This window comes from Camellia sinensis, chromosome 12, assembly GCF_055761805.1.
Source record: "Camellia sinensis isolate YWXY chromosome 12, ASM5576180v1, whole genome shotgun sequence".
NCBI classification, from domain to species: Eukaryota; Viridiplantae; Streptophyta; class Magnoliopsida; order Ericales; family Theaceae; genus Camellia; species Camellia sinensis.
In genome coordinates, this window is record NC_138972.1 from 169,269,836 (window position 1) to 169,297,781 (window position 27,946).

The 27,946-nt window shown below is 35.4% G+C and overlaps 1 protein-coding gene across 3 annotated transcripts; it reads left to right on the top strand.

The window, feature by feature from the left end:
- Positions 1-325: 325 nt before the first annotated feature.
- Positions 326-26,934, top strand: LOC145804323 (uncharacterized). Of its 3 annotated transcripts, none has more exons than XM_082898008.1 (2): positions 326-624; positions 26,766-26,934. In XM_082898008.1, the coding sequence occupies exons 1-2, from the start codon at positions 343-345 to the stop codon at positions 26,769-26,771; spliced, it is 288 nt and encodes a 95-aa protein (XP_082754134.1). In that variant the 5' UTR covers positions 326-342; the 3' UTR covers positions 26,772-26,934. The 3 variants fall into 3 exon arrangements, with proteins under 3 accessions (XP_082754134.1, XP_082754135.1, XP_082754136.1); XM_082898009.1 differs by lacking the exon at positions 26,766-26,934 and adding an exon at positions 26,369-26,517; XM_082898010.1 differs by lacking the exon at positions 26,766-26,934 and adding an exon at positions 26,352-26,498.
- Positions 26,935-27,946: the final 1,012 nt, after the last annotated feature.

Sequence of the window (27,946 nt, forward strand, 5' to 3'; positions counted from 1 at the left end):
CTTAAAATATTTTAAAAAACTAACTAAAAAAAAATTGGTCAAAAATTGCAACGAAAACATGAATATTATTTGCAACAATTGATTCATGCAACAACTGATGCCTACATCATTTTTGAATCTTAATTATTGATATGCATGGATTTCATACCTACATCAATGAAATGAAAAAAAAAAAAAAAAGTTATGGACCTATCCGGCATCTAAAAGAAAGAGGATTAGTGTCTGTCTAGGGTTTTTGGTGCGGCGTCTCTTCTTCGCAAAAGATCTCTCTCAGGCATTGCCGAATCTGCAACAACTGATGCCTCCGAAACCCGTATACAAGCAGAGCCCTCCGCCCAAGACATGGACCTTGAAACCCCAATCGCCGCCACCGAAGAACAACTCCCCGCCGCCGACTCGAAACGTTTCGGGGAAGATTCCGGCGAGGATAGCGGCGGCGCCAAGAAGCTGAAAGTTGAGAAGTCCGCCAAGGAAGACCGATTGGATCAACTGGAAGGAACTGAGGGAGATAAGGAGTCGGATCGGGTCAGCGTTGGACCCAAGAATGTCGGATCCTCTGTGGAGATGTTCGATTACTTCTACAAGTTCCTTCATTATTGGCCCCCCAATGTCAATGTCAACAAGGTAATATACTTCAAATGTACCTATTTTGTTTTTTCTTCATCATATATATGTACTTTTTGTTGTGATTTGCTTTTTTATTTTATTTTTATGAATTGATTATTTACTTTGTGATCTAAATATGATTGATTATCTGCAAGTAATTTGATTTAACCACTGTTTATATGTCTGTCTTGGTGAATTGAAGATATGATAGTGTAGTGAAACCTCTTTTATGAATTTAGTATTGATGATGCGGTCATATATCAGCCGATATAAGACATGATATATTGGTGAATATGTGTATCTGAATTCCAAAATCCCGATACGGATAGGCGAATATTTATTTAAATTTTCTTATATTCTTCTGCTAAGAGATAGTGTAGTGATGTCCCTTGAGTGCTTCTTATGTAAGCTGTTGGTCAGTGGGCTTTAGCAATTCAGGCTTTGTGTCTCATGAGATTGAAGACGGGAGTTGGAATCACCTAATTGATCAGGATGAGATTTGCTTGAAGCAAGTTGGAGATTAGAGGCCTTAGAATTTCATGAATAACCCTTTTGGGAAACTTATTTTGGAATTTAGGGAAGAGTAATATTCTTGTCTGTATTTAACTAAGGCTATGGTGGGTTTTCATGGACAAAAAGAATATAGAAAATGATTCTTTCGGTTAACTAGGATTTTTATGGATTCAGTGGGATTATGTAACTTTGACATTCTGATGTGGACCTCGTGCGCCTGCGTCTTTTTTTTTCAAAAGAAATTCTTCCCTTTTTTTTTCAAGCTTATTAAGCCAATTTGACCCATCTTTTTGATGCAACACACGGTGTCCTTTACATCAATAACTGAAAGTATGATTACATGATTCTGCGAAGCTGCTATACCCTGCACTATGGTCATCTAGCTTTGGCATGTTAAGTGGTTTATCACCTCAATTTGGTTGTGAAGAAGACATCCTTTTAACCCTTGTATGGTACACGGGGAGAACCCCATAATTATCTATAATTTTCCTCTAATTCTGCCTCCGGTGCTGTCCAGGGATGTAACCACACTATGGCCAAAGGTGGCCATGGCCCCCCCTGTGTTTGCCATAACCTATGCATATATAGTATATATGTTTAATAAAATATTATTTATTTTGACCAAATAAATATAAAATAAGACATAAGACTAGAATGCAATAACTAATTCCGTAAATTGAAAAGAAAATTGCTAAATAATTAGTACAAATTCAATCATAGATGAATTCTGTTATAAAAAAGAACGCTAAGTTCAATTTTGATAGATGTAATTGAAGGGGAAAAAAAAACTATTTAGTTTTGATTTGTTGATTTTTGCCTTTTTTTTTTTTTAAAAGTATCTTTGTTTATATTAATTATTTGATATATTTTGATACGTTGTTATTTTCAAACTAGAATCTATGAAAACGTAAATGTAGCTGGAGTTGGATATACATATTGTTTGGCCCCCCCTATCTTGAAATCCTGGCTCCGTCCCTCGTGCCGTCATTTATCTTCCTTGTAATATCCTAAGGTTTCCTCTTCTATGTATTTTGCTGATTTTTGTATATATTAGTTTGGTGTAATCCTTTCGCTCCCTGTCCTCTTTTTGGAAGTGTAAACTAAAAGTAGAGTATTAGATTTACAATCATTCCCTCCTCATATCTTTCTTGGAGTGTGGGAGGTCTATGAAATGATACAGGTTCGTTTACATTTGTATGCTGTGGAGGGACCACTGGAGTTATGAATTGTGCTTTATTTACCTGAGTCTCCTCCCCAACCCTTCTTGTTGTCGTTGTTGTTGTTGTCGTCATTGGATCCGTTTGCCCTAGTTCTTCCTGTCATTTTCTGTATGAAGGATATTGTGGTTACACCCTCTGTTTATTTATTTATTTATTTATTATTATTGGTATTGTTATTGTTATTGTTATCGTTATTTATTTATTGATAAAATGCATATAAAACAGTCCTAGTTGAATACAGAAAAAGTACTAGGATTTCATTAATAATAATAAATCATAAAAAGAAAAACAAAAACAAAAACAAGAAAAATTCATTCTAACCCTTCCTATCTCGTTGTGGTACTTTTGCCAACAACCGTAAGTTAGAAACTAGGACTATTACAATTAAGTGCTACAAAATTTGTTGTTGTCCTAGCTTCCACACTTGCCATTTCCTATCCAAGCAAATGGACACAACGTTGACGCACTGTCTCCTCCAACTCCCATGCTTCATCGGGTAGGCCATAACACTCCCAGCGGACAAGGACCATCCGCACCCCATTCTGACCCACCATTCGTCTAATCACGCAGGTAGGGATCTCGTGATATGTGGAAGCTCTATAAAAATTTACCAATGGGTCTAGGGTTCGGACAACATGACCGAAAGGAGGTCGGGTACTCCGGATATCCTGGAGTAGAAACGCATCACCCTTGTTGGCGACGTATTGCGGCGGTAAGTTCCATACTCGATAGAAATTGTTGTCCAGATATTCTCTTATCTGAACAGGCCCGATAAACATGTCTCTCCTAGGCGAGCTCCTCCAATAGCACGGCCTAGTTGGGGTAACCCTCACAAATACTGCCTTTCCATATGGCAGGACAGGCGGCACAATCATGTGTCTCAAAGCCGCCTCAGGGCCGTCCTCTATCGAGGATTCTGGATCAGACTCTTCCATTTCTTGATCAAAGTCAGGTTCACCCTCAGCTCCCACTCCGAATTCCTCTTCCAAATCCTCTTCTGGCTCTTCCTCTGGATCCTCTTCCCAGTCAATAGGTTCTTCTAACATCTCGGGTTCTTCCTCCAACCATCCATTTTGATTTTCGTTTCCCATCTACAAAAATCAAAATTCTACTTAGTAACTAAAAATGATTACTATAACCATTAATAAGTTATTTAACAAGCAGGCTTACGGTCCCTCTAGGTCACAAGGGTTTTTCAACCAAGGCTCTGATACCATGTTGTGACGTCCCAAAATTTAAGGACATCATATTAAGATTTACAACTTAAAATCAATAATGCCACCAATATTACCAACATCCATTAATTAACAACCCGGAAATTGTAAGTTCTTAAATTACAACTTAGTCGTAGTACATAAAATAACACCAATATATAAAAAAATAAAAATAAAAACTAGAAAATAACACCAAATTGATTAAGATTATGTTTGGTTTATGAATTTGAGGACCGATTTGGATAGATTTTATACACATTTTTTTTTTTCAAATCTTTTTTCAAATTCATGAACCAAATACAATCTGAAAATAATAACTAAAAAAAAACTATACTGTTTCAGTTTTTTTTTATTTATTTTATTTTTATACTGCTTCAATTTTTTTTTCTTTTCTTTAGATCAAGTAATGCTTCAGTTTAATAAAAACAAACAAGCAAAATTAAGAAGGAAAGCAAGATAGAAAGGAAAAATCAATTAAAAGAAAGAAATAACTTTCAAATTATTGAAAGAATCTCACACCATGAAAAATATTAATTAAAATTAACTAAAAAATTATGTAGATCCTATTCGATGATTTTCTACTTTTACACCAAGAATAAGTTGATTTAGGTTCCATTTGTTTTGATACAAAATATTTTTCATATAAATCGATTTTACACACAAAAAAATATTTTGTATTTGTTTTTCGATGTTTAGTTCATAATTGAAACGAAAAATTTATATTGCATGAAAAAGTTAGGATACCTATTTGAAAAGTCAAATGCGTTGAAAGAGTTTGATTACATAATTTTTAATGTCAAGAAGTTTTTGAAACTATAATGAAAAACATTTTTACTTATATTTTGTTCACCAAACAATAAAAAATGAATAGAATATTTTTTTTAAAAAGATGTTTTACATCAAAAAAAAAAAACTTTAATAAAAATAGTTCGTAGTAGTAATGATAATAATAAAAAGTTATATTAAAATTTTCTATTCTTCAATAATTTTATAAAAAGTTACATTTAAATTTGAAACGTTTTAAATGTATATAAATTGAGTTGATATAAAACTAAAAAAGAAGTATTAAAATTTTTAAAACATTCATAAAAAATTTAAAAAATAGAGTGATACTTTGCCCTATAAATTATATTAGATGCATGAAATGAAACAGAGTGAAACTTTGCCCCAAAAATAGAGCGAAACTAATTTCAAAACAAAATAAACACATAATTTTTTTTTTTTTTTGGGGGTTGTAATTTGTCCAAATATTTTTGTGTTAAAGTTATGCTGCGTACTGTGCATAAAACAAAGAAAAAAAAAGTTATTTGATTTAAAAAAAATTAATCACCTTATTTGATTTGAGACTTTTGAATCCACTTTTAAAAATTTGAATTTTTTATTTTCTATATTTTTTGTGTTTACAATTTTTTTAATATTCTATTTATTTATTTTTGGATACACCTAACATAAATAAACCTAAAAAATATAATATTTGTAAAAAAAATCTTTACAAAATTCATTAAATACCAAAAATATAAAAATTCAATACATTTTTTTAATCTTATGTATTTTTTAAAATATTTTTTTATAAATATTTTACCTTTTTAAGTATATCTAATAAAAAAAAATTACTTAAAATATTAAAAAAACTCACTAAAAATAAAATTGGTCAAAAATTGCAACCAAACCATGAATATTATTTGCAACCATTGGTTCATGCAGGTCATATAAAACCCCAACAATGATTGAGATTTTTTGTTTTTTTTACTCTTCGCAATCATTTTTGAATCTTAATTATTGAAGTAAATTGAAAACGATATATGTATCAAAATATGCATATATCTCCATCAACGACTTATGAAAAAACATCAAAAAAAAATTGAAAATGATAGTTTCAGAGAGAGAGAGAGAGAGAGAGAGAGGAGCTTACTGGATGAAATTGCTTCTCTAGTTCTGTTCGTAGTTAAGTTTCAAATTGTGTAATATATATATATATAGAGAGAGAGAGAGTAAGTTTCAAATTGTGTAATATATATATATATAGAGAGAGAGAGAGAGAGGGAGGATGTTGGTTGGTTGGAGAGGATGTTTGGTTCTATACATGTGGCACCCCAAATTTTTTTTTTTTGGACATCATAATAAGATTTAGGACTTAAAATCAATGTTGCCATCAAACATCACTAATATCCATTAATTAACAACCCAAAAATTTTAAAGTTTTCAAATTACAATTCTAATAAAACTTAAAACTTGGTCTCGGTACACAAAAAGAAATTTAAAACCGCTGCGAAAGAAAAGATAGAGAAATATAGGAAATGGTTTGTGGAATTTGGGGACTCTTCAAGCTAACCAAGGCTGAATGTCACCTTGCACGGCCTCGGTGTTTCCTTCGTTTTCTTCGGTACCTGGCATAAAACGCCAGGGTAACGAGAATGCCAATGAGCGACGAGTTCAGTAATATACCACAACCCGAAAATACCCACCCCGATAATAATACTCATAAATAATAAATATCGTATAATAACAAAATAATAAGCAGCATTTAATAAGCATAACAGAAATGCTAATAGTTAAAATAATAACAATAGATAAATAAATAAAAATGACAAATGGAAATAGTGATTTATCATAAGGAAAATGCATGCTTTTCTTTCTAATTTCTCATAGATTCAGTTTATCAGATAAATTTAAGTAACTCCCTGCGGAGCACTATTTTCACTCAACCGCTAAGCAATGGCCACGGGCAATTCTGACTCCCCCTTGGTCAAATATTCAAATGTTACTTACTGTAACTACCAATGATGCCCACGCACCAGGGTTATGTACCCGAGTCGTGACATCACGGTCTGCCCCAAGGGAACGGTCTATGTTGTGACACTCGCACCACCAACCTTATATCGCCTACACCGATAAGAGCCGAAATACCTTCTCGTGCCATGTTAGGGTTCGCAACTCACTTGCGCAAGATTCTAAACCGGGCTCACCCCATCACTCGTAAACTTTAATGCATCTATTCAATTTCGTGTTTCTTTACTTCATCGAATTCACATTTTAATGCATGTGTGAGTTTTAGTTTGAGAACCACAGTGACATAAGGTTTATATAGCACAACACAATCACATATGGCAACCAAAATAAATGTGATAGAGTGTCTTAGGAGTCATCGCAAGATTTCTTACGAATTCGCATACTTCTCCTTTCAGCACTGTATGGTTAAACAAAAAAAATATGAAACCCATACCATACGATGTTCGACCATTATAATATTTAAACTGGTGCTAGTTCATCGAGTTAGGAAAATATTTCGAGAAGAACATCAGGGCTAAAAACGATTTTAAAATGGAGAATATTTTTTTTGAAGAAAACTGGTTTTCTGGACAGTGAGTTTCATTCACTTCCAGCACAGATGTTCTGTGTTTGAAAAATAAAAAGGGTCCTCAAACGGTGTCGAAAAGAGGAATGGTCAGAAAGGTTTGCTAAATTTTTGAGTTTAGAACATATTTACAGAAGAGTGTGAAGACTGAAAACCAGTCGAAGATGGTAAATAATTTTTATAAGAAAACTGGACAGATTCTGTCACATTTTGGAAAAATTGGTGTTTCTCTCTCAATACTTAATAAAAAATTATGAAACCAGCGGCGTTTGAAATATAACTTAAAAATATAACTTTTCCAAGTGGTTGTGCAGAAAAATACTATTTGTAGAGAAAATGGGACCTGTTTGAAGTCGCTGCTTCTGCTGTGTTGTAAGTGATGTTTAGGGAAAATATTTGTTTTGGTAAGAAAATGGTGTCCGATGATTTTATAAAATTTTTACACAGTGTATAACATCTAAATATACTTCCAGTATACACAGATTTTTAACATCCATTATTTTCAATTTATTAGAGCCCCCTTTTCACCCGATAAAGTGTGAAACAGTGAGAAGAATCTAAGCTTCAAGTAAAGGGAAGCCATTCTCATCTCATTTTACTCTCTTGCAAGATTATTTCAACAATGGAGAATATTGAACACACAAAAACAGTAACTAAGCCATATATCTATGTTTGTAAGAAGGAATATGAAATTATAACATAATGAAACCCTCATCCTATCAGAGTTTTAAACATGCATGGACTATTTTGCTATATATGACTTAACCATGCTTAGTCTTGCATATATAAATTATATAAATTCAGTTAGAGGTATCTAAGGGAGGATAGAGGTGATGTATTCTTACCTTAGTGAAGTAAAAAAAACCCAAGTGTTAGGCCCTTCTTTCCTTCTCTTCTCTCTTGCTTTCTCTCCCTCTCTTCTCTCTTTGTTTTGCTCTTACAAGTGTGTGTAATAAGGCTGAATAGTGCTCCTAATATAGGAGTTTGAGGGCCTAATTTGTTATTATTATTATTTTATTTATTATTATTATTATTTTTTTATTTTTTATTTTTTATTTTTTATTTTTTACTTTATTTCTCCTTTTTGCTTAGGAACTCTCATCTAATGCTTAGATGGTAGCTTACAGACTGTGCCTGCCGTGGCTGCCTTAATCAAGGCTTGGAATGCCATTGCATGCTTACTTCTCTTAGGGAGGTTGAGTGTGGACTTGGGAAAAAAATATGCATGCAAGCCAGGTAACCTAGATAAAAAGAAAAGGAAGTGGCAGTCAGCCACTTTCCTTGCAACTTGATCACATTTTTTTTATAGAATTGAATTGAAATTGGTGTCAATACAATATTAATATGTATATATAATTTATTTATTTGTTTACTTATTTAATATTATTATTTTCAACTGGATGGTTTTCTTCCTACTAAATTCTAACTAGCTTATTTACTATCAATTTAATCCATTTAGTTTTTTTTTACAACTGTATTTTGATACAGAATTTTAATCACATCAAGATAAATAATTTGTTTAAAAGAATTTAATATTGATATTAATTATGGTCCTATTAATATTATAATTTAATGGTTTAACAATCACTATTGATTGGCTTAATATTATTATTAATAAACTAATTAGTTGTCTAAAAATTTAGGTTCTTACAACCTATCCCCCTTAAGTAATTTCGTCCTCAAAATTTTAACACGTACCTTTATCTTCAAACAACTGAGGGTAATTGGCTCGTATTGCATCCTCTCTTTCCCAAGTAGACTCCTCCACTCCTCGATGCTGCCACAACACTCGCACCAAGTAGATGACCTTGCCTCTTAAGTTCTTTTCTCGTCGGTCCACAATCCTTATGGGTTTTTCCTCAAAGCTTGCATCTTCATTGAGATCAATTTCCCCCCAATTGATAACATGTGAAGGGTGTGGCTCATATTTCCGTAACATCGAGATGTGAAAAACATTGTGCACTGTTGCGAGCTGTGGTGGTAGTGCTAGACGGTATGCTACCTCTCCTACCTTGCTCAGAATTTCAAAGGGTCCCACATAACATGGTGCCAGTTTTCCTTTCTTTCCGAATCGCGTAATACCTCGACGAGGTCGAACTTTGAGAAAAACATGATTGCCTACCTCAAAGGTTAAGGGCCGCCTCCTTTTATCCGCATAACTCTTTTGGCGACTTTGGGCTGTGATTAGTCGTTGTTTGATCAGTTATATCTTCTCAGTGGTCTCCTGAACCAGGTCGAGTCCTAGCAAGGTTTCTTCCCCTACTTCTGTCCAACAGACTGGTGATCGACAAGGTCGCCCATAAAGTGCTTCATACGGTGCCATTCCAATACTGGCCTGGAAACTATTGTTGTAAGCGAACTCAACGAGAGGTAAGTGTTTCTCCCAACTTCCATTAAAATCCATAACGCAAGCTCGAAGCATATCCTCCAAGGTTTGTATTGTCCTTTTAGACTGTCCATCTGCTTGTGGGTGAAATGCCGTGCTAAAACATAAGTTCGTTTCCATTGCCTTCTGCAAGCTCTGCCAAAATTGGGAAGTGAATCGAGGGTCACGATCAGGCACGATACTCACTGGTACTCCGTGTAATCTGATCATTTCTTTGATGAACAATCTACTGTGTGAGTCTAACGTATCTGATGACCCGACAGGTAAGAATTGGGCTGTCTTAGTTAGTCGATCTACCACTACCCATACGCCGTCATGTCTCTGTGGTGATCGAGGCAAACCCGTCACAAAATCCATGGTTATGTGTTCCCATTTCCACTCTGGGATTGGTAAAGGTTGAAGGGTTCCTGCCGGTCTTTGGTGTTCAGCCTTTACTTGTTGACATGTCAGGCACTAAGACACAAACTTGGCTACATCCTTTTTCATTCCGCCCCACCAATATTGGCGTTTTAAGTCTTGATACATCTTAGTACCTCCTGGATGTACTGCGAATACTGAATAATGAAATTTCTTAAGTACCTTTTCTCTTAGTGAGTCGTCACTCGGCACGAACACTCGACCTTGATATTTCAAACTCCCATCTGTGTGAATTTCCCAACCAGGCATGGTTTCACTAGATTCCATTCGTGCCTTGATGAATGCCACCTCCTGATCGTACTGTTGTGATTCTAATACATCGCTCAAAATTTTAGGCATAGCAATTTGAGCACCAAGGTAAGCCTTTTCATCTTGGACCTCCATTTGTACCCCAAATTCATTGAGCGTTCCAATCATATTCCATTCTCTAAGGGCTAAACTAGCAACAATCCCTCTATTTTTGCGGCTTAAGGCATCTGCTACAACGTTAGCCTTGCCGGGATGATAAGAAAGGGTAAATTGGTAATCCTCGAGGTACTCCATCCAACGTCTTTGACGCATGTTCAGGTCCTTTTGGGTGAACAGATATTTCAAGCTTTTGTGGTCGGTGAATATCTCAAACTTTTCACCATATAAGTAGTGTCTCCAAATTTTAAGTGCATGAACTATGGCTGCTAACTCAAAGTCATGAGTGGGATAATTCTTCTCATGGTTCTTTAATTGCCTTGATCCATATGCCACCACCTTGCCTTTTTGCATCAACACGCACCCTAAACCTTCTTTGGAAGCATCACAATACACATTGTACCCAACGTCACGCTCTGGTACTATGAGAATAGGGGCACTCGTCAATCTTTTCTTAAGTTCTTGGAATGAATTTTCACTAGACTCGTTCCATTCAAACTTAACTCCTTTTTGAGTCAAGCGTGTCATTGGTTTGGCCAATCTTGAGAAGTTCTGAATGAATCTTTGATAGTAACCGGCCAACCCTAAGAAACTACGAATCTCGAATGTGTTCTTAGGTTGCTTCCATTCTGTCACTGCCTCTACTTTAGTTGGGTCCACCGATACTCCCTTTTCAGACACCACGTGACCCAAAAACTTTACTTCCTTCATCCAGAATTCACACTTACTAGCTTTAGCATACAATTGGTTCTCCCTCAAGGTTTGAAGTATTATTCTCAAATGTTGTTCATGGTCTCCTTCAGACTGGGAATACACCAAAATATCATCAATGAAAACTACCACAAATTGATCTAAGTAAGGCGTGAATGTTTTGTTCATTAAGCTCATGAACACACCTGGTGCATTGGTTAGGCCGAACGGCATCACTACGAACTCATAGTGGCCGTAACGGGTTCGAAATGCTGTCTTAGGAATATCTTCTTCCCGAATACGCAACTGGTGATACTCAGATCTGAGGTCTATCTTTGAGAAACACTTTGCCCCTCTAAGCTGATTGAAGAGGTCATCAATCCTAGGTATTGGATACCGATTCTTAATGGTGACTCTATTGAGTTGGCGGTAATCAATGCACAACCTAAGCGTCCCATCTTTCTTCTTAGCGAACAAGGCTGGTGCTCCCCATGGGGACGTGCTTGGCCTTATAAATTCCTTGTCCAACAATTCTTGCAACTGTGTCTTTAGCTCTCTCAGTTTAGCTGGTGCCATACGATGTGGTGCCATTGAGATCGGTGATGTGCCAGGTTGTAGTTCGATGGTAAAGTCTACTTCTCGCTTTGGGGGTAGTCCTGGTAATTCCTCCGGAAATACATCAGTATACTCGCGTATCACACGAGGTAACCCTAGTTCCATACGGTCCTTGTCTTCCAGAACTAAGCTAGCTAACCATCTAGCTAGGTGGTCGTGCCACTTTGATTTCCGAAGTGTCGGTGATAGGGAATCTTGTCTATCCCCCTTAAATTGGAATTGCGTTCCGTCCTGAAAGTAAGCAGTCACCGTCTTTTGATAGCAATCAATGGTGGCTCTATGGGCTGATAACCAGTCCATTCCTAGGATAACGTCAAAGTCTGACATTTCCATAACCCGTAGGTCGCAAGTCAAACGCAAACTGGAGACTCCTAGTTCACATGATTTGCATACAAGATCTACTCGAGTTTGACCTCCTAGCGGTGAGGCTACACTCATAGGCATTTCTAATCGTTCAGGTTCTAATCCCAAAGTTGTAACACATTTAGCAGATATGAAAGAGTGTGATGCTCCAGAATCAAACAAGACTTGTACACACGAGTTCATAAGGATGAGTATACCTTGGATCACTGAAGGATTTCCAGTGTCTTCTCCTTCTTGGAGTGCAAAGACTCTCCCGGGGGCACCTTGATTTGGCACCCAAGGTTTCCTTGCATTGGCATCTCCTGGCTGTTGAGTTCTCGATTGTCCCACATTCCGATTAGTTGGCGGTTGACCTCTTCTGGATTGGGAATTTTGCACAGTTCGTGTTCCCTGGGTTGGAGCGCATTTGTTCCGTTGAGCAGCCCCTCCTTGATGGATATAGCCGCCTGACCTTAGAGGGCAGTTGTTCTTGAAGTGACCTTCTTGGCCACACTCATAGCACCTTCTAGTCCTTTCCCCATTACGTTGCTCGGTATTGTACCCTTGCTGTTGTTGTGGCCCCCTAGTATAAGGTACCGAAGTGGCAAGGGTCCTATTGTTCCTTGAGGGTCCTCCGCTTCTTTGCTGATTGGCTCTAGACTGCTGACCTTGAGTCTTTGCAGTGTCCATCTTCTCTCTTTCTAGAGCAAGAGCCCTATCTACTACTTGTGCATAAGTAGATAGCTGCACTGCGACCAGCTTGTCTCGGAGTCCCGAGTTGAGTCCCCACTCAAAGCGCCTTACCTTATCTATTTCATTTGCCACTATAGCTTTGGCATGGCGAGAAAGGGCCTCAAACCGATTGGCATACTGTGTCACAATCATGCCCCCTTGTTTCAATTGGAGGAATTCTTGGATCATCTCTTGCCTCACCGAGTTTGGGAAGTACTTTTCCATAAACAATTCCTCGAACTGTCTCCAAGACAGTTCTGCCACTCGACGACTTTCCTTGATCATCGTCCACCAGAAATCGGCCTCCCCCTCGAAGAGAAATGAGGCGAGGGACACTTGGTCTTGCTCATTCTGAATTTCTAGCGTCTCCAATATTTTCTGTACTTGCCTTATCCATGCCTCCACCGCGTAGGGATTGGGTTCTCCGTAAAATTTCTGGGGCTTGAGTTTTTGAAATTTCGCTATTAGTTCTGCCTTGTTGTTTTCACGCCTGGGTTGGTTTCTTAGTTCATTAGTAATTGCTCGAACGAAATTCATGACGTCACTGTTGGTGTTGTTGTCGTTGTTGTTGTCATTGAATCCATTTCCCCTAGTTCTTCCTGCCATTTTCTACATGAAGGATATTAATTGTTTATTATCGGCACGATGTAAGTACTTATTTAATTATTTAATTTATGCGAACAAGTATTCACTAAGTTTAACTAGAACTAAAGCTTTTCATTGCAACAAGGATCGGTTACATGACCAAAAATTACATTTATTACCAAACCAAGGGGATTATTTCACCCCATTTCATAACCACTATTAGACTAGGCTTTTACAATGAAATTCCAACAAAATTGTTTATCCGCCTAGTCTACCCTCTTCAGTCTCTCCTCCCCTCAAACAAAAAGCCATGGGTAGTGCTGATGCATTTGCCAGGCATACTCCCAACTCTCATCATACAGCCCGTAGCACTTCCAACGAACTAGCAGCTTGAGCCCTCCCATTCCCGCATGTTGGCCCAAGATCCTTATAGGGACTTCTTCGTAGGTGAGTGGGTCGAAGAAGTCGACTGTCCCATTCGTGGGTACGAGCTTTTCAGCTGGTGGGGCTGCCAGGAAGATGTCTCGTTGGTGGAAGAAATTAGTGTAATTGTCTTCCAGGGCTGGTGGTAGCGGTCCTACCTCATACATGGCCATTGTCAACTCCCGGATAACTTGCACAGGCCCCAGATATTTGTCATCCCCCCTTCGGTGCTTCCACTCGCAAGGTATTAGGGGTTCTAGCTTAACATACGCCTCTAGCCCTATCGGAAATGCCCCCATCTGCACTACGTCCCCCAAGTCCGCTTCACCTTCCTCGAAGGCATATTCAATTGAGGAGATGGGGTCAGACTCAGTGTCACTTCCTGCCCAACCAAACTCTTCTGGTGGAACGGCGGCCAAGGGTTCCACGACTTCCACTTCCGCGTCTACCTCTGCATCTTCTTCGTCTAGCGGTTCTTCTTCTGGATATTCCTCCGGACCTTCCTCCTCAGGCTCGGACTCCTCTTCATCCATCATCTCCTCTTCCAGATCCTCATCCAGGTCCTCCTCCTCAGTTTCTGCCCCTACTTCTGGGTCTGTTAATAAGGGTTCTTCTTCAGGTTCGGGATCCGAGAGCCAGTCCTCGTTATAAGATGGGCTTGACATCCTACAAGGAGAATACAACGTTGTTACACTCTCAGTATGGTCTTAGGTCATTAAAATATTTAAACTGCTGCTAGTTCATCGAGTTAGGAAAATATTTCGAGAAGAACATCAGGGCTAAAAACGATTTTAAAATGGAGAATATTTTTTTTGAAGAAAATTGGTTTTCTGGACAGTGAGTTTCATTCACTTCCAGCACAGATGTTCTGTGTTTGAAAAATAAAAAGGGTCCTCAAACGGTGTCGAAAAGAGGAATGATCAGAAAGGTTTGCTAAATTTTTGAGTTTAGAACATATTTACAGAAGAGTGTGAAGACTGAAAACCAGTCGAAGATGGTTAAATAATTTTTATAAGAAAACTGGACAGATTCTGTCACATTTTGGAAAAATTGGTGTTTCTCTCTCAATACTTAATAAAAAATTATGAAACCAGCGGCGTTTGAAATATAACTTAAAAATATAACTTTTCCAAGTGGTTGTGCAGAAAAATACTATTTGTAGAGAAAATGGGACCTGTTTGAAGTCGCTGCTTCTGCTGTGTTGTAAGTGATGTTTAGGGAAAATATTTGTTTTGGTAAGAAAATGGTGTCCGATGATTTTATAAAAATTTTACAGAGTGTATAACATCTAAATATACTTCCAGTATACGCAGATTTTTAACATCCATTATTTTCAATTTATTAGAGCCCCCTTTTCACCCGATAAAGTGTGAAACAGTGAGAAGAATCTAAGCTTCAAGTAAAGGGAAGCCATTCTCATCTCATTTTACTCTCTTGCAAGATTATTTCAACAATGGAGAATATTGAACACACAAAAACAGTAACTAAGCCATATATCTATGTTTGTAAGAAGGAATATGAAATTATAACATAATGAAACCCTCATCCTATCAGAGTTTTAAACATGCATGGACTATTTTGCTATATATGACTTAACCATGCTTAGTCTTGCATATATAAATTTTATATAAATTCAGTTAGAGGTATCTAAGGGAGGATAGAGGTGATGTATTCTTACCTTAGTGAAGTAAAAAAAACCCAAGTGTTAGGCCCTTCTTTCTTTCTCTTCTCTCTTGCTTTCTCTCCCTCTCTTCTCTCTTTGTTTTGCTCTTACAAGTGTGTGTAATAAGGCTGAATAGTGCTCCTAATATAGGAGTTTGAGGGCCTAATTTGTTATTATTATTATTTTATTTATTATTGTTATTATTATTATTATTATTTTTTTTATTTTTTATTTTTTACTTTATTTCTCCTTTTTGCTTAGGAACTCTCATCTAATGCTTAGATGGCAGCTTACAGACTGTGCCTGCCGTGGCTGCCTTAATCAAGGCTTGGAATGCCATTGCATGCTTACTTCTCTTAGGGAGGTTGAGTGTGGACTTGGGAAAAAAATATGCATGCAAGCCAGGTAACCTAGATAAAAAGAAAAGGAAGTGGCAGTCAGCCACTTTCCTTGCAACTTGATCACATTTTTTTTATAGAATTGAATTGAAATTGGTGTCAATACAATATTAATATGTATATATAATTTATTTATTTGTTTACTTATTTAATATTATTATTTTCAACTGGATGGTTTTCTTCCTACTAAATTCTAACTAGCTTATTTACTATCAATTTAATCCATTTAGTTTTTTTTTTACAACTGTATTTTGATACAGAATTTTAATCACATCAAGATAAATAATTTTGTTTAAAAGAATTTAATATTGATATTAATTATGGTCCTATTAATATTATAATTTAATGGTTTAACAATCACTATTGATTGGCTTAATATTATTATTAATAAACTAATTAGTTGTCTAAACATTTAGGTTCTTACAATATATATAAAACCAAATCATCATCAGGAAAATCTCCAACCTTTTTATGGAAAGCAAGTATTGATTGTGATCTTGCCCAATTAGTGGAGTATTGAAAATTACTATAGAATTAATGACCACGATTGAAAAAAAACTTTAATAAAAATAGTTCTTAGTAGTAATGATAATAATAAAAAGTTATATTAAAATTTTCTATTCTTCAATAATTTTATAAAAAGTTACATTTAAATTTGAAACGTTTTAAATGTATATAAATTGAGTTGATATAAAACTAAAAAAGAAGTATTAAAATTTTTAAAACATTCATAAAAAATTAAAAAAATAGAGTGATACTTTGCCCTATAAATTATATTAGATGCATGAAATGAAATAGAGTGAAACTTTGCCCCAAAAATAGAGCGAAACTAATTTCAAAACAAAATAAACACATAAATATTTTTTTTTTTTTGGGGTTGTAATTTGTCCAAATATTTTTGTGTTAAAGTTATGCTGTGTACTGTGCATAAAACAAAGAAAAAGAAAGTTATTTGATTTAAAAAAAATTAATCACCTTATTTGATTTGAGACTTTTGAATCCACTTTTAAAAATTTGAATTTTTTATTTTCTATATTTTTTGTGTTTACAATTTTTTTAATATTCTATTTATTTATTTTTAGATACACCTAACATAAATAAACCTAAAAAATATAATATTTGTAAAAAAAATCTTTACAAAATTCATTAAATACCAAAAATATAAAAATTCAACACATTTTTTTAATCTTATGTATTTTTTAAAATATTTTTTTATAAATATTTTACCTTTTTAAGTATATCTAATAAAAAAAATTTACTTAAAATATTAAAAAAAACTCACTAAAAAAAAAATTGGTCAAAAATTGCAACCAAACCATGAATATTATTTGCAACAATTGGTTCTTGCAGGTCATATAAAACCCCAACAATGATTGAGATTTTTTGTTTTTTTTACTCTTCGCAATCATTTTTGAATCTTAATTATTGAAGGAAATTGAAAACGATATATGAATCGAAATATGCATATATCTCCATCAAGGACTTATGAAAAAACATCAAAAAAAAATTGAAAATGATAGTTTCAGAGAGAGAGAGAGAGAGAGAGAGAGAGAGAGGAGCTTACTGGATGAAATTGCTTCTCTAGTTCTGTTCGTAGTTAAGTTTCAAATTGTGTAATATATATATATATATATATAGAGAGAGAGAGAGAGAGAGAGAGAGAGAGAGAGAGAGAGAGAGAGAGAGAGAGAGAGAGAGAGGGAGGATGTTGGTTGGTTGGAGAGGATGTTTGGTTCTATATATATAGAACCAAATCATCATCAGGAAAATCTCCAACCTTTTTATGGAAAGCAAGTATTGATTGTGATCTTGCCCAATTAGTGGAGTATTGAAAATTACTATAGAATTAATGATCACGATTGTTTTATGTGATTGATTTTTTGTCTATATTTTTGCTCATTTCTATATTAATAAAACTATGCATACAAAATTGGCAAAATAATTAATCACATAAAATAGTTTTGACCACACATACTCTATGATGGAATTTATCACGAGAGATACAATTTTACATTTTACTTATATTTTATGGGATTGATTATGTGTTTTATGTGATTAAGTTGCTACTTTTACTTTCTAAAATTGACAATCATCAAAAAGGCAGGAAAGAAAGACAAAGATGGAATGGGATTTTGTAAATTGTAGTGATTGTTTTTGATTCCTTTAGGGCTTCTTCAGTTATTGGCTGCAAATGGTGGTCTACATAACATAATATTAAGGGACAATTAGATATCAGAGGATTTCAACAAAAAATATATAAAAAATAATAAATATTATCAATATTAATATTTAAAATTATAATTTTATTATTATTACTATTTTTTTATAATTTTTGAAAATACTCTCTGAATAGTAATTTCACATAATAATAAGAGTTATACTAAGGACTCCAAATTATCTACCAAACTTTTTACTAAATCTCTCACATGGGTATGAGATCCACACACACGTGGGTTTGTGTGGGTCCCACACTCATGTGAGAAGTTTGGTAAAAAAATTGATAGATTATTTAGAGTTGATAACATTTTCCTAATATTAATACCCCATTGTTGCAAGATATAATATGTATTTTGTATTAAATTGTACTAGCTTCAAATAAATAATTAATAATCAATTTTAAAATTAAAATTAAACAGTAAAAAACATAAAATTACTTAAATTTTAACTATGTTTATCACAATTTTGCTTTTTTTTTTTTTTTCTTTTTTCTTTTCCCCAACCATTAATGCTATGTTTTAAGTTCTAAATAACAATAACATGAATCATAATGTAATTTGTAAAAATTAAATAAAAATTATGATACATTATAAATTTGCTTTGAGAATTTTGAGGCTTCAGTTTTTGAATTAATCATCCTCCACAATTAACTTGTTTGTCTATATGGTTGTGAAGATCATTATTGAGTGTATGAATCAATTCTTCAATTCTTTGAGAATCCTGAGGCTTCAGTTTTAGGTGCTTAAAGAAATCATAATCCTAAACTTTGTATCTACAACTATGGAAAATCTCTAACCTTTTTATGGAAAGCAAGTATTGATTGTGATCTTGCCCAATTAGTGGAGTATTGAAAATTACTATAGAATTAATGACCACGATTGTTTTATGTGATTGATTTTTTGTCTATATTGTTGCTCATTTCTATATTAATAAAACTATGCATACAAAATTGGCAAAATAATTAATCACATAAAATAGTTATGACCACACATACTCTATGGTGGAATCTATCACGAGAGATACAATTTTACATTTTACTTATATTTTATGGGATTGATTATGTGTTTTATGTGATTAAGTTGCTACTTTTACTTTCTAAAATTGACAATCATCAAAAAGGCAGGAAAGAAAGACAAAGATGGAATGGGATTTTGTAAATTGTAGTGATTGTTTTTGATTCCTAAGTACAAAAGCTACTCCTAAGTACAAAAGCTACTTCTAATTAAGTTATGTTACGCCTAATTCCACATGGGTTGTGAATTTTGTTGAAGGTCCTTTTCTCTTTGAACTTCCACCTTTTATATGACTTTCAATGGCCATGCTGTGCTGCCACATGCCTATTTACCATGCTCCTATAACTACCCATGAACTGCAACTGCTGCAACTGCCTCTGAATTCTCTTTTTTCCTACTGCTGCCATGTACTGCCTCCGCATTCCTCTTTCTTGGGCCACTAACTTTACCTCATTTATTCTTGACCCTCTTCTGAACGTGTTCGACCCTTTGTCGACAGAAAATTTTAAACTTTTGGTGTCAACCCCTCCTTAACAGCTTGCTTACGTATGCGTTGGCAACAAAGATTCTTTGTTTCTTGTCATTTTCTCCTATACTTCTTGCAAATGTTGCCTAAGCTTTTGTCATGCTGATTGTGGATTTCAATAGTTTGCAGGGAAAACTTTTTACATTCTTCTCTTTTAGTTCATTCCTATTGGAATGAGTATTAGATAATCACCACATAATGAGTTACAGATACCCATGTTTCAAAGGTACTTCAATCCTGCACTTGCCACATTTTTGTGTGCCACTAGAATCCTGTCTCGAGGTCTGGTTTGGACAGAAAGTAGAATGAAATTCCTACCCCGAACCTTCCACACCAGCAAAACAAACGTGCCACTAAGGCATCAAATAAGGGGAGAAGATAATGGTAACGACTAAACAATTTTATAGATGCGTCAGATTCCATAATCTATGTAATATAGAATTTACTATTTCCTCTCGGTTCGCTTTCTCACCAAACTACTAATGTCGAATGCAAAGAAGTGATTAATTCAAGCTATTTTTTCTATCCTCAAATGTATTAGATAAACTTTGCACTGCAACTAACTTAGTAATAGTATTGTCCTAAGACAAAAAGAAAAAAAAAAAAAAAAAAAAAAAACTTAGTAATAGTAGGTATAACCTAGATAGCTAATACGCATAAAAGTTAGCCTAGTAAATCATATAGAAGACTTGAATATGGCCATTTAGCATAAATAGATACATACATATATTTACACACATAAAACTCATCAAAGCCATAACCAAAAAGATTAAATTCACTAAACAAAACATGTTCCACAAACACAGTAAGTACCATTTAAAATTAAATTTTGGAATCTCTTGTCAAATTAAAAAAGAAAAAAAAATCAGAACCAAAGAAGAACATCCAACACTAGAAATCTAATCAATGTTCTTTTATATTTGTGAAGGAACTATAGGTAGAAACCATCATAGTTAGAAGCTTGCTCGTAGCTGAAGCACTTGACTGCTGAATTTGGAACAATACGTGCACAATTAGTACCATTGCCTTTAAATAATCCTCTGAAGGCCTCAGTTCTCCATATATATTTCAGGCCTAATGGAATCCATTTTTTAACTAAAATTTGAAGGGGAAAAAAAATCCTGAAAGTAGTTTTAGGTGCAAGTCATCAAACAAGATTACATGTTTCTTAAAAAATAAAAACAAAAAACAAAAATGTTGCCAAACAAGAAATTTAAAGGACACAAAATATTTCTTTGAAGCCGAATCCAATGGATTGGGATGTTGACAAACTTGTCGAGTTGAGTTAGATTGAGATCTGAGTTTATAAAACCTAATTACAATCTAATTGCATAAAACCCGGTTCCTAGCACAAATTGGTTGCAACAAAACCTTTTGAGTTAGGAGAAAATTTACAGTGAATGAGAGAAAGATCACCTAGAGATAGTCTGTCAACAAAACAACAACAGCAAAGAAAAGTTATGGACTTGGAATCAAGGATCATCATCATCAACATCATCACCAACATTATCTTCTTCTTCATCATCATCATCATCTTCTTCTTCTTCTTCTTGAAGTAGCATCATCATCATCATCATCATTCTTGAAGTATGCATGCGCAAGCGCATCAAGAGCTGATATTCTTCTAGCTGGATTCAGGCAGAGTATTTCCTGCATGAAACTAGATGGTCTAAGAGAGTGAGAGAAAAAAAAAACAAGAAGAAGAAGAAAGAAGGACCTTTTTAATAGATAGAGATCAGCACATACTCAAGTTACAAATAGAAACATCATTTCATCAACATTAGCAAGATCAGGAGCCATGAAGTGCAATAGAGAATCAAATCAAGTACAACTAATATAATGTAACATTTTTATGGATGCAAAAGTTGGCACATCACCACATAGGGGGGAAGAGGGATAGAAGTTCGAGTATTGACCTCCATAGGCAAACAATTTGGCCTCTGTTGGTACCCAACTTCTAGATGAGGACATTGAGTATGTTGGATGACAAACCCATAAATCTCTGCAAAGTACTCGACAACATACTTCATTGTGCCTCTTTCATTAACTGGGAATCTAATAAACATGAACAATAAACCAGTCAGACAAGGAACATGCAAAAAGAATCTCAAGACATGTGTGAAGTTGCATAATACAAAGGTAATTTCTTCCATTAAGAATCATAAACTAGACCCTTACCACTTCTAGAAATGTAGCTTTTTGCGTCTATTTTTTTTGCGACTAATTGTTTGGCCCTTAAAAAAAAAAAAAAAAAAAAATTATTGCAATAGCAAATCAGCCGAAGCAAATTAGGAATAGAAAAAAAGATCACTTCATTTTACTTGTCATTGATGTGCGCAATTTATTTTTCTTATTTTCTTTTATTTATTTTCCATTTTATTTAAACCCTCGATTATGTAAAACTTGCCTAGACTCGTTTCCCAAATCTGATTTCGCTCGATTGTGATTTGGAGAATCCAAGAGAGAGAAGGACAATTGTCTAGACACAGAGGAGAATCCAAGAGATCGTGATCGATCGTGGTTTCTCTGGCTCGCTCTCCTCTCCCTTCACTTCTTATATACAAAGCACATATGAGAATCGAAGAGAGAGAGAAGGAGATCGAGGCCGTATGATTTGGATCTCTTTTGATTTGAATTGATTTTAGGCCTTAGTGATCTGGATAGTCTGATGCAATTGCTTTGCCCTAGTTCGTTAGATGATCTGATTTAATCTAATGTGATGCTATTGTTCTGTTCGCGATGAGAGCTTTGATTTCTGAAATGGAGCAATGACCAAGGGCAATGTTAAAATCCACCTACTCTCCACCTACTTCACCCACTTAAACCTACTCCACTAAACCTAACCCACTACACCACTACCACCTCACCTACTCCACTAAACCTAACCCACTACACCACTACCACCTCCACTTCACCTACTCCTTACCTACTACACACTCACCCTCTTCTATATATAGGAATCATGAATCATTGTATCTATATCAATACAATCAATACAATAAATCAATAATACATCAATTTTTACATGGTATCAGAGCTATAAGATTTAGGCCTATATTCCTTTCTTTCCGGCGGGCAGCCGGCCGGCAACCATGCCTTCGCTGCCCGCTGGAATTTTTCAACACATACCACAAACACATACCAGAAAATATTCTTCCTTTGTCATTGTTCCTCCCTCTGTTCTTATGCCGTCTTCTGGATTTGACAATATGAGGTATGAACACCCCAGTTCCATTGCCAGTTCTCCACAAGTTCACGAGCCAGGTGGGCGGCACAGCATTGGTTCCCTCGTTCTCCAACCAACTGAAATAACTCCCAAGGCTGTTAGAGAGCAGCTGGTGCAATTGATGTTTGAAACTTTTAACATCTCGGGCTTTTATGCGTCAGAGCAAGCAGTATTATCACTTTATGCTGTAGGGCGTATCTCTGGCTGCACCGTTGATATTGGTCATGGGAAGATAGATATCGCACCAGTAATTGAAGGTGCAGTTCAGCACATTGCTTCGAGAAGATTTGAAATTGGTGGCATTGACTTGACGAAGTTGCTTGCTCAGGAGCTTGGTAAATCCAATCCACTGGTGAAGTTCAATACCTCAGATGTTGAGAAAAGAAAATAAGCTGTACTCATGATTTTAACTTCATTATTTTTATTTATTTTCTCCAACTCCCTTTTAATCTCTTTCAAATATCCACTCTACAATAATATCTCTTTCTCAAATAACCCATCCAAAAATATTTTTTTTTTGGTAGGATCCGACCAAACAAATTTGAATCTCACATTTCCTTTTTATTTTATTTTATTTTATTTTTCTTCCTTTCACATTCACATATTTTATTTTATTTTATTTTTCTTCCTTTCACATTCACACCTTTCTCTTCAATTTTATTCACATACTTCTCTTCCAATTTATTTTCTTTTATTTTCAAAAAAAAAAAAAAAAAAAAAAAAAAAAGAAGCAGAAGAAGAAGAACTGCACACCAACCTCATTTTATTCCTGTCAGGGATCCAACCCCGATCACAATATTACACAAAAAAAAAAAAAAAAAAAAAAAAACACCACCAACAGCTTTGTTTTCTTTTCTGCAGTCGGCCATCACTTCTTCGCCTATGCCGCCGGCCTTTTCTTCTTGCCTCCGTCTTGGGCGGCCCTTGACGGTGCTGCCTCCGTGTTTTCCAATCCGCTAAGCAAGTTGCCTCCTCCCTGCTCCTCCACTACAGCATATGGCGGCCCTCCAAATCGGAACATCACGGTGGCCTTCCGCTTCAGCTCCTTGTTTTCTGTCTTTAGCACACTTATCTCTGCTCGCGCATCCTTATACATGCGTTGGAGCAGAGCCAGCTGGGAGTTTAACTGCTGCACCTCATTTGTCCTACTCTGCAGCCGGTGCGACAAGTTTGTGACCGCCGTCATGGTCTCCACACATGACTTTAAAGTATACTGATTGGCCTCAATATCAGTTTGCAACGCCATTTTTTGCTCCACCGACCGCATCGGAAAGTTCAACGGAGCAAACACAGAGGTGTTTGGTTGAGGTTCACTGGCTACCGCACCAGTTATTTCTCTTGTGGACTCGTTCAGTTCTGGAAAGAGCGTAAGCAGCCCACGGGAAGAGGAGGCCATGTTCTGGTTAGCTGGACGGGAAGAAGAGGCCATGTTTTTTGGGTTGCTGAGTGTTTCAGCGAAATAGCAATTTCAGACTGCTAATGTTCGGAAGGGGAGTGTTTCAAGATTTGCAGCTCTTAGAGGCAATCTCTCAGAAAAACGAATATCTCTCTCAGAAAATGAAGAGTTTTTCAGAAGTTTTTTCCCAGGTTTTTTTGTCTTCACTTCTGCCTCAAGCACAGCCTCCGCATTGGTTTATATCGACACTGACGACGCGGCCGACACGCCACTCTGTCGCTCACGTGCCTCGCCGCGTCTCCGGCTCACCTTTTGATGGCTCGACGCTTTCTGTCGGGCACGACTTTTGATGAAGTGGGCGCGCCTTTTGAGGGCGCAACTTTTGATAGCACGCCTTTTTATGGATTGGGCACGCATTTTGATGGCACGTCTTTTTATGGATTGGGCACGCCTTTTGATGGCACGCTTTTTGAAAGATTGGGTACACCTTTTGAGGGTGCGACTTTTTAAGGGTCCGACAAGACTCTGTAAACTGTCCCGACACTGATTCCGGTTAGCTCCTTCAGGGGTCCGACAAGACTCTGTAAACTGTCCCGACATTGATTCCGGTTAGTTTCTACAAGGGTCCGACAAGACTCTGTAAACTGTCCCGACATTGATTCCGGTTAGCTCCTTTATGGGTCCGACAAGACTCTGTAAACTGTCCCGACATTGATTCCGGTTAGTTTCTACAAGGGTCCAGCAAGACTCTGGAAACTGTCACAACAACTGTCACAACATTGTCTGCTACAACGGTCCGACATGACCCCATAAACTGTCTTCTACATCGGTCTGACACCGCCATCCAGTGTCCTCTACACCGTTATGACACCACCATACAGTGTCCTCTACAACGTTATGACACCCCCATACAGTGTCCTCTACAACGTTATGACACCACCATCCAGTGTCTTCACCAATGGTCTGACACGACCATACAGTGTCTCCTATCCTCTTTTCTTTTTATGTATTTTCTTGTTTTGTTACTCTCTCCAAACTCAAGTTGGTTAGTTCCTATCCCCCTTGAGTTTGCGGGGGGCTGTTAAAATCCACCTACTCTCCACCTACTTCACCCACTTAAACCTACTCCACTAAACCTAACCCACTACACCACTACCACCTCACCTACTCCACTAAACCTAACCCACTACACCACTACCACCTCCACTTCACCTACTCCTTACCTACTACACACTCACCCTCTTCTATATATAGGAATCATGAATCATTGTATCTATATCAATACAATCAATACAATAAATCAATAATACATCAATTTTTACAGGCAATGAATAGGTATGGAGTTCTCTCTCACTCTCTCTGTAATCTCATCTTCTCTCCATTTTTATGGCTAGGGCATTTTTTTTAATGGATTTTACTAGTTTTTAGGTTTTATTGTTGATTTGAATTCAGTTACTCTATTACATCGAATATTCATTTGAACCTACTCCAAATTGGAAAATTGAATTGCTCTGTATGTATATTGTTCATGTTTGTGAAATCAACTAGTTCCTATTGTCACCATTCAGTCTTCAATTATTGCTGCATTTGGGGAATTTTGTTGTTTTGTGAGTTCAATATATAGCATCTGTGAATTTGCTATTTCATTGATTATCAACAAGTTTGAATTCGTTGAGGCAAGAACTGGCAAATTTGAAATTGGAAGATAAAATGTCTAGTGTTGAAATAAAATAGGACAAATATGAGAAATATATATATATATATATATATGTATATGCTCAGTTTCACTAACAAATAACTCTTGCTTCCTGATTACATTGTAAAATAAGATCAAAATCTTGCTGTTACCAATTAATTTTACAAGAAATTTACAAATTTGTGGAAAGGTTAGCAATGATATATAAAAGAAACTAAATAAATGGTAAACAACAGCAAAAAGCCAAATGACAATCAAACTACTTAATGTTTTTATTTATTTTTACTTGCATTTCATTTATCTAGGAACACAACAAGTTAACTCTATTCATTTTTAAATTTTTTTTTTTTTTAACTATAAATAATTAGTCAAACAGTAACTTAGTTTCATTCAGTTGAAGAATAAAAAGAAAATAAACAACGGATTTCTAAGCTCAGACAGGTTGGTCTGATAAGATCTTTTTTTGGAGGATAGGAAAATGTACCCTGCATAGTTTTTATCTGATTTTAAACCCTTTCTGTATGTTTCACAGGAAGTACCTGTAATGTATTATATTATTGTGTAGTGCAGGTTTATGTCCCTTGAAAATACTGCTAGTTATGAGGAGTTCTCATATATGTAGACACAATTTTATTACATGGAATTCTTCATATGTAGACACAATCGTATGTGTAGGCAAGCTTGTCTTCATGTGGTCTTGATAACTTTAACAGTCCATTTGGTAACCTAGGTGAGAAAGAGAAGAATGAAAAGATTATAGGTGCTGGATGCATCTAGTGGGCAACAAGCTTCAAAAGAAGATGAACAGTATGCCACTATTCGAAACAAACATTGAGCAGTCCATAATCTGAATAGTGAGCTTATTGATTCTTTTTTTTTTTTTGAACAGTGAGTTTATTGATTATGTTCTTGATGTTGTGAGGAAAGAGGCTAAGAATTATGATTATGTTAATAATTGCTTGTTGCTTGTAGTGTTTCTTTTTCTTTTCCTTCAAATGGTGTGTATTGAGATCATGAATTAGATATTTAAGTATTAATTCTTATTTTCATTGATATTGCCAACTTACGAAAATCATGCTCAGACGTTAGTGAATATATTGTTAATTCCTTTTTCTTTGGCTTTGCAGGTATGATCAGACGTTAGTGAATATATTGTGCAATATTTGTGTTCTATTAAAAAGGGATGGTGCTATTGTGTTGTTAATATTGTCTGCCTTCCCATTTTACCATGTGTGACACTTCCAGAATATGAATAGCAATTTACTTATCTAGCTTTACATATTCTATCTATGATTTTGGATTATTTATGATCTCTCTGTGCATCCTTAGGTTTGCAGACTTTGAGTTAAAGTTCTAAGTTTTGCAATAAACATTCAATCGAAATTCAAGCTGAAACCCTAGCATCTTTTGCACACTCATTTGGCCAAACTAGTGTTGCCACCATTTCTTCTACAAGGTAAACTTTACTGCTAAAGTTCAATTTATGTTTATAATCGTGTATAGATGATGAAATATTAAATTCTAGGTTAGTTGTTTGGTGCTTTGGATAGATGATTGATAATAAGGGATTTATGTTACTTGAGCCTCGATTTGTTAAAATTCATACAAAAAACTTTACAAGAATGATGTGGCAATGCTCAGAGAAGAAATTTAAATTTAGTACTATTGGAATTGATCATATAATTCTACATAACTTTCAATTGTAGCTGCTTGCATTATTATTTTCCTATTTCCTTTCCACGAGATTGTGATGCATTCACAGAATATTCCAGCATGCTGATTGATTAATTATATAAAAACCAGAGCCCAACTAGTAGTCACTAACTCACTATGAAACCCAAATGGACTAAGAACTTGTTTGTATGCTCTGTTTGTATGCTCCATGAAAATGGAAATCTGTAGACTAGAATAATCAAGAAAATATAGCCATCATGATGAAGAATGATTAAAATTTGAAACAATGCCTTCAAATAATTTTCTTATGTCTGTAATAATTAGATAATGTTTCAATTTTGTGATTCACTTAAGTGAAAAAAATCTAATTCTGTTATGTTATCTACATTCTGCATGCATTGAATTGAACACACAATACATTATGTGTGAGATTTGAACATGTTCTAATTGATTGAATTAGAAAAGGCTGCCTTTCTTTAGACCACAACTTGAATTTTTAAGTAATCATCTTAATAGAACCTGAAACTTAAATGAATGTGATCAACCAATGGTGTTAGAGAGTTTAGTCACAAAGTGACACCTATATTTATGAGAAAAAGTTGTGTTTCCAATTTGAGTGTTGATGCCTAATGAA